The 8500-nt window shown below is 39.0% G+C and overlaps 1 protein-coding gene across 1 annotated transcript in view; it reads right to left on the bottom strand.

The window, feature by feature from the left end:
* TMCO3 (transmembrane and coiled-coil domains 3) overlaps positions 1-8500 on the bottom strand; it is a 104178-nt gene that overhangs the window by 74566 nt on the left and 21112 nt on the right. Inside the window, exons 2-5 of the mRNA XM_004704312.3 lie at positions 7017-7540; positions 4586-4765; positions 2733-2924; positions 875-1003 (exon numbers count right to left, since the gene is read on the bottom strand). Coding sequence (XP_004704369.2) covers positions 875-1003; positions 2733-2924; positions 4586-4765; positions 7017-7469 — 954 coding nt within the window. The 5' untranslated portion in view covers positions 7470-7540. The remainder of the gene's footprint in view (positions 1-874; positions 1004-2732; positions 2925-4585; positions 4766-7016; positions 7541-8500) is intronic.

Here is an 8500-nt window from a genome sequence, read left to right as displayed (position 1 = left end):
AATTTAATCATTTTATTGGGGGCTCCTACAACTCTTATCACAATCCATCCATACATCCATTTGTACATTTGTTGCCATCATCCTTTTCAACGCATTTTCTTTCTACTTGAACCCTTGGTCTCAGCTCATTTTTCCCCTCCCTCCCTCATGAACCCTTGATAATTTATAAATTATTATTATTTTTTGATGTCTTGCACTGTCCAATGTCTCCCTTTACCCCCTTGTCTGTTGTTCATCCCCCTGGGAGGGGGTTATAGATAGGTCATTGTGATGGGTTCCGCTTTCTCCCCCCACCTTCCCCTCCCCTCCTGGTATGGCTACTCTCAAGATTGGTCTCGAAGGTTTATCTGTCCTATATTCCATGTTTCCAGTTCCTATCTGTACCCGTGTACATGTACATGCTCTGGTCTAGCCGGATTTGTTAGGTAGAATTAGGGTCATGATAGTGTGGGGGAGGAAGCATTAAAGAATCTAAGGAAAGCAGTATGTTTCATCAGTGCTATACTGCACCCTGACTGGCCCGTCTTCTCCCCACGACCGTTCTGTAAGGGGATGTCCAATTGCCTACAGACTAGCTTTGGGCTTCCACTCTGCACTGCCCCCTCACATTCACAATGATAAGATTTTTTTGTTCTTTGATGCCTGATACCTGATGCCATCGACACCCCGTGATTGCATAGGCTGGTGTGCTTCTTCCACGTGGGCTTTGTTGCTTCTGAGCTTGATGGCCGCTTGTTTACCTTCAAGCCTTTGAGACCCCAGATGCTATGAGAATGATGTACAAATGTGCTTTACACAATTGATGTGTGTATGGATTGCGATAACAGTTGTATGAGCCCCTAATAAAATGTTAAAAAAAAAATTGTATTCTTACCTTAATGCTGTTTAGTCCTGATGGACCTAGAAGTACACCACAAATAATATACCCAAACATTGTAGGCAATCCTATTGTTGTGCATAGCCAGCCACAAGGTAAAGACAACATTCCTATGGTCACAATGTCCTAAGGGGGAAAAAAAAACTTTTAAAATGATGGCTGCCTCTACTGCGTAGAAGGGTAAGATGATTAAACAAATAGGATAGGATAGCACACTTAATTCATTTAATATGAATGAAGAGTAAATGATACAACTCCTCACTGCGAATGAGTCCATTATCAACCTTCTAGGGCAGGGTAGAACTGCCCCGTGGGTTTCTGAGAATGTAACTCTTCAAGGGAATATAAAGTCTCATCTTTCTTCTGTAAAGCAGCTACTAGATTTGAACTGCTGACCTGTGGTTAGTAGCCCACTACACGACCAGGGCTCCTGATGATTCAACTAAGAGGAGTTTTTATAGTTTTATAGTACTGTCTCTGAAAAGTAAAAGCATTAAGAAGGTAGTCTGAGAGTACTGTAAATAAGTTAGCTCTTTACAGTAAACTTTGTGTATTTTCCTTATGCTGAACACCAGAATTCCACTGACTCAATGGTAACCAAAAAATTAATTTGTTGAGTTTTATCTATTAATGCAATTCTATCAATATATACTCAATACCTGGCATGAGCCCTTGGCATCATTTATTGAGCTTATTTAATTTGCAGTCTTCCTCCCAAACTCTGTGTTAGCTATACCTGTAAGACTTTGCCTTGGTTTCTTTACCTGTTCAAAGTTCAAGTCCTATGTCGTTAAGCCCTAGTCCATTTTATTGGAGGTAGGACAATTTATCTAGATCGTGTTAGCCTTCCCTGCGTAATCTGCACACCATTGTTGCTGAATCTATGACTCATTACAGTACAAATCCAAATGGATCCCTCTCAACCTTAGCACCATCAACTCCGAATACTCAAGTGCTTGCCAACCTTATATTGGCTGGGTTCCTTAGAGGACAGAGCATCTCAATCAGTAAGGACCACAAATCATTGTTGAAAGAGAGTTCTCAAGATTCATATCCTATGTCTAAATAAAGCTGGCCACAGTTCCTGGAGTACAAACAAGTTCCGTTCATAAGTCTGCCTGGAAGATGAATGTATGCGTTAAGGTGGAGCAGCTAGGTACCGTTTCGATCAGTTAAAATTTGTCTGCAAAGATCGTAAATAAAAGGGCTTCCAAAAAGATAATGGCGTTTTTTCCATGAACTTAAAAATTTCCCTTCATGTAGTGTACCTTCCTACACATAATAATTAAACACTTCTAGGTACATGAAAGCATTTTAAATATAATACAGTAATCATAGTACTTTGATGCACATCACTAAGTAGAACCCATTTGTTATTACTAACCACATACGTCCAATTTTTAATCCGATAGGCTTCACAAGGTTGGTTCAGGAATACAGCTTGTACTTAAGCGGTACTTTGACAACCTAGGAACTGCCTATACATGCTACCTTGGCCAGGATTTTACCTTTTAGTGAAAATAGTTTTAAAATAGGCAACATTTTAATCCCATCAGAGTAACCTTTCATTGAATGATGTCTTCTAAATTTTCAAAGTCAAAATAAACTTTCATTTACCATTTAAAAATTGTTATTTTTCTTTTAAAAAGGAGATAGAGGGACTGTCTTAAAATCTTCAAGAACTGCAAAAGGTAGTGAATTCTAGTAGAATCTGTTCTGTTTGGAGGAAAGTTGCTGTTGGATAGATAACGCTCAATCTTATTTGATTGATGTGTTTACATAAGTGGGAAAGGGAGAGGAGAAGGGAGGAAACTGTGCCCAATATTGAAAGGAGACTAAAAACATGGACACATACCTTTATAAAGTGGTGATCTGCACGTGGGATTGTTGAATCCCTGGGTTTGGTCAAAATATACTGGTTATTTTGAGAGTCAATTAGCATACTCAGACCTAAATCATCTTCAACTTCTCGTTTTGTTATATTTTGCTTAGAATTGGCCTCTTCTTCTTCCACTCTGAGAACTGCCTCAAAATTGACTCCTTTAACCTGTAAGAATATAGCAACATTAAAGTCAATAAACTGTTTTCAAATTCATTTTAATGAAAGTAAATCCTACATGGAAGAATTTTTTTGCCATTTATCAAATGTGACTAAAGAATAATGTTCACTAGCACGAACTAGGAAAATTTAATTTTAAAAGGGGTTTAAGGATGAAAATGTTCAGGATTGTTATGACTTAGAAACGTCAATTTTACCCGATTTAGGGCATACTCTTTTGAAAATTCATTGTCCTTATAATGTTTTTAAGTTCTCTCATCTCTACTTTCCACTTTATTTTCAGTTTCTCCCTCCCCCACCTTTTTTTAATTTAATCATTTTATTGGGGGCTCCTACAACTCTTATCACAATCCATCCATACATCCATTTGTACATTTGTTGCCATCATCCTTTTCAACGCATTTTCTTTCTACTTGAACCCTTGGTCTCAGCTCATTTTTCCCCTCCCTCCCTCATGAACCCTTGATAATTTATAAATTATTATTATTTTTTGATGTCTTGCACTGTCCAATGTCTCCCTTTACCCCCTTGTCTGTTGTTCATCCCCCTGGGAGGGGGTTATAGATAGGTCATTGTGATGGGTTCCGCTTTCTCCCCCCACCTTCCCCTCCCCTCCTGGTATGGCTACTCTCAAGATTGGTCTCGAAGGTTTATCTGTCCTATATTCCATGTTTCCAGTTCCTATCTGTACCCGTGTACATGTACATGCTCTGGTCTAGCCGGATTTGTTAGGTAGAATTAGGGTCATGATAGTGTGGGGGAGGAAGCATTAAAGAATCTAAGGAAAGCAGTATGTTTCATCAGTGCTATACTGCACCCTGACTGGCCCGTCTTCTCCCCACGACCGTTCTGTAAGGGGATGTCCAATTGCCTACAGACTAGCTTTGGGCTTCCACTCTGCACTGCCCCCTCACATTCACAATGATAAGATTTTTTTGTTCTTTGATGCCTGATACCTGATGCCATCGACACCTCGTGATTGCATGGGCTGGTGTGCTTCTTCCACGTGGGCTTTGTTGCTTCTGAGCTTGATGGCCGCTTGTTTACCTTCAAGCCTTTGAGACCCCAGATGCTATATCTTTTGATAGCCGGGCACCATCAGCTTTCTTCACCACATTTGCTTATGCACCCGCTTTGTCTTCAGCGATTGGAGACACTAACTCTTTACAGGAGTAGAAAGCCTTGTCTTTCTCCTGAGGGGCAGCTGGTAGTTTCAAACTGCTAACCTGTGGCTGGAACTAATCGTGTGAAAGTGTGAAAATAAACGAGGCTAACTAGTTTATTTTTGGAGCCTGTGAATGGTGAAAATGGTTAATGTGCTCAGCTGCTAACCAAATGGCTGGAGGGCTGAGTCTACAGAGGTGCCATGAAGAAAGGCCTGGCAACCTACTTCTGAGCTGTCCCGGAAACGCCCAAGGTGAACAGTGCTACACTGGTGTGCCCGCTGTCTCCTTGAGTCCGCATCAACAATTACAACTGGTATTTTTAGTCTATTTCCACAATAAGATTAGTTTCTATAGGACAAAGAATTTGGTTTGTCCTCAATACAAAGTAAAAATAAACATGCAAAACAATTTCAACAGCACATCCTTTTCAATGAGTAAGTAGTTCAATACGTAAACTGTTACGTGTCCCGAAATACCACTTACGGATTTATTGTCATCAAAAGCGTGTTCTTCTATCTCCTCCTCTAAACGATCCGCTGCCTTTCTTACATCTTCAAGAATTTCATCAAGCATGGACAGGCTCTTGTTTTGATGTTGTATGTTTTTAAGGGCTTCAACTTGATGTTTTTCCGCTGCCAGAAGTTCTACATATTCTGTCTCTTCCTATTCATTTGTAAGGAATTAAAAGTGAGTTTTAAGAAATAAACCAGAATATGACTTTCATCTATCAATTTCAGGTACTTGGCCTGAGTAAATCAAACCTATTCTCTATGTCAAATAGCCCTCTTTACATATATAATTTTAACTCTAGTTAACTAGGGAAGATGAAGTCTTCTAGATCATTCATACAAAACTAAACTTAGTAAAATATTTAGGGAAATTGTTACTAAGTACACATACAAATATATAATATTTCTACTTCTATAAATAACATCGATCATTATTGACATTTACTCATGCAAAATGGTTTGCTGAACACTGATTATGTTACTAAACCTACAGTAACATGTGTGCCTACAGTACATATGTACAACGATGTGAAGGATAGCTGTACTCTAAAAGTAGCTGTGATGCTTGAATATGTTGCTACTAGATATAAATTCATAAACAGAACACACAGTCACACTGACACTATGCTGCAGAGGACACCTGCTCCCTATGGGATCAGAGGCAGTACATCTTTATGGGAGCAGACAGGCTCATCTTCCTCACATTGAAAACTGGTCGGCTGAAACTGCTGACCTTTTGGGGTGCAGCCCAACATTTTACCACTGCACTACCAAGATTCCTTAATGGAAAATTACAAGGAAAAGTTGTTCCAGAACAACAGTTATTTCATAAATGGATAGATGGGGTTGACAATATAATTTAATAAATTATTTTTGTACAATTACATTTAAACTCCAAGTATCTTAATCACATTATTAGCGCATCTTTAAAAATAATTCACATTTAAAAGGGTGCTTAGATGGGACAAAAAAGCTCACTGGCACTATGAATTAGGCATTAAGGTGCTAGTACAGGTCAGTGGTTCAAACTCACCAGCTGCTCATAGAAGTAAGAAGGCTGTCTACACGTGTGAAGAATTACAGCCTCAGAAACGGCATAGAGGGCCACAGTGAGTCAAGGCTGGCTCAATGGCAGTGAGTTTGGTTTGGGGGAGTAGAGGAAGAGTGAGAATATCCAGAAACAACGCCTACTTAATGGATCTGTAGTGATAACACCAACCAGGCTACCTATAAATATCACCTCAGTCTCCCTGACAATGCTGCTGTCTGGTGTTACGTGGCAAAAGCTATTTGGGTAAATAGTGTAAGTTACAAGACTTTCAAATTTCATAAAGCATGTATATTTAGATCACTGTTACTCAAATTCATGCAAACATGAATGTGTTTTTCTACAAGAAAATCTTGCAAAAACTATGGCTCTTACAAATGAAGGCATTTAATGATTTAACTATCAAAAAAGATCTCCTAAGGCAGTAATATCTATTCAAAGGAGAATACAGGATAGGGATTCACACACATGCCTAGGATGCCCTCTGATTCAGAATTGACATCCATCTATAGCACACTCTCTGAGTCAAGGCTGTTAAAAAACTTGGATTCTCCATTTGTCTAATGATCATATTTCTACCTGAATATACCATATGCTTTGGTGAAAAGAAAAAGATTGTCTATTTTTTTCTATGCTTTTAAAACTGTGATAAATTAAGACATTTCTATTATGGTGAAATAATATTTTACACATTTAAAGTACTTGGCACAATGCCTGGCATATAACAAGTATTCAAAATATCATGGTTTGAAAAGTAATATAAATTATATTAAATCTAATGCAGGCAGTTTCTTCTCATCAGTTTAAGAATATTTGGTCAAAATCCTACTTGAGATATATACAATTGTCAAAACCTGAATTTTAGTATTTGTTGTTTTCAGTATGTAGACCTTAAATAAAGCGAAACTTCACAATCAGAGAGATTCTTCTCAAAAAACCTTCAAAGTGTTGATTAGATTTACAAATGTATTTATTTCCATATCAGCTTATCAGCATAATTTGAGGACCTCTTGAATTACCCAAGAATTTCTAAAGTAGAGAAAAGCATGAGCTCATGAATCCTTCTACGAATAATAAAATACAACTACAGTAAGAAATACAAAAGGAAAAGACGAGCTTACATATGAGAGCTATTCCATATGTCCATATTCTGCAAGAGTAGATAGATGCCTTGACAGATCTTACCTACTAAAACAACAGCACTTACTACATTTTCCCTTGATCTCGATTTCCTAATTTCAGAATATACTTTTCCTCTCTTTTCCTTTCTTTTATTGTGGGGAGTGCTAGGGGTGGTGGTTGTGTGTAAATAAATGTCTGTACTTGGTAAAATGGTAAAAAGCAAAACAAAACTGACCTTTATTGCAGCTTCTCTCAGTGCCTCCAACCTCTGCCTGCTGCTCTCTTTCATGTTGACGACATCTTTGTAATCTCCCTGGAGGGCCCTTTGCAGTCCGTGGATAGCCTGAAAGACTGAATTTTCACTCTCATTCAGTTCTTTTTGAAAAATCTCAAATGTATGCACCTGAAACAATTTTTCTTCATCTGAGAGCCCAGCGTTTCTTTCCACTGCTCGGATTGCATTTTTCAGTTTGTTAAGAACCACGTGCTTCTGACGGAGCAGCCCAGAGAGCTTTCTGCAGTTATCCATGACCCACTGCTTTCTCTGAGTTGTGGCGGCTCCTTTGCCTCGGTGCAACTTGATCGCATGCTTTGCCACCTCCACATGCTCTGCAGCATTTGCTGTCAAGTGAAGCAAGGAAAGCAACACCCAGAGAGAATTTCTTTTTAGTATCTTCATGATCCACATCTAGAGGACAGGGCAAGGTGGTCCAAGGATTTCTTCTGGGCTGAAGTTGCATTTTAGAAACACATTTTCAGCTGAAAAACAGATTGTACATATGGTTGAACAAGTTATTTCTTCAATCACAATTAAAGGACTTAGCAAGTATACTCAGAAAATCATTTTTCTGAAGAAAATTATATTAACATTTGAATTATACATTACAGAGATTACAATCAAATACTGAATATTAAACTCTTATGGTAGAGTTGAAATAAAATGTTATGTACACCCTCTCCAGCACCCCAACATTCCCATGGGCATGTGCCCCTACCCACCACCACCCCACCCCTCCTTGGCAGATGTGCACACGGCAAAACTCCCAAAGAATCAGGAATGCCCACCCAAACTGAGTCTGCCACTCTCTCGACCATGTGGCCTACCCACTATGGAGACATGGCGGACATGGGCCCACATGCCAACACCATCACAGATCTAGGCACAGTCACACAATCACACAAACAGGGTTTTTCTTTTTCTCCTCATTCTTCCACATGAGGGGCCCTGAGGGCATGGAACCACCCACATTCATGTTGCCATAGCAACAGAACTCAGCATCCACATTAGAAACAAACCCTCTTTTTTCACACTTTTTCTTTTTCACTTTTTTTTATTAATCATTTCATTGGGGGGACCTCATACAAATCCTATGACAATCCATCATTCAATTGTATTAAACACATTTGTACATATGTTGCCATCAACATTTCCAAAACATTTTCTTTCTACTTGAGTACTTGGTATCAGCTCCTCTTTTTCCCCTCCCTCCCCACCCTTCCACCTCTTGGATCCTTGATCAATTATATACTATTGTGGTTATTTCATGTCTGACACTGTCCATTGTCTCCCTTCAGCCCCATTTCTGTTATTCGTACCCCTGGGGGGTGGGCTATATCTCCAACCTTCTGATGTTTCACCCCTTTCTTTTCTGCCTCTTCACACTTTCCCTCTTAGTTTTCTCTTTCTCTGTCCTTCCTTCTCTTCTTTCTTTCCTTCAA

The sequence above is a fragment of the Echinops telfairi genome, unplaced genomic scaffold (genome assembly GCF_000313985.2).
Source record: "Echinops telfairi isolate 266 unplaced genomic scaffold, ASM31398v2 ScPeMD7_7467;HRSCAF=8505_1, whole genome shotgun sequence".
NCBI lineage: Eukaryota > Metazoa > Chordata > Mammalia > Afrosoricida > Tenrecidae > Echinops > Echinops telfairi.
The sequence above is the reverse complement of the archived record's forward strand: the minus strand, read 5'-3'. Positions and strand labels throughout refer to the sequence as shown.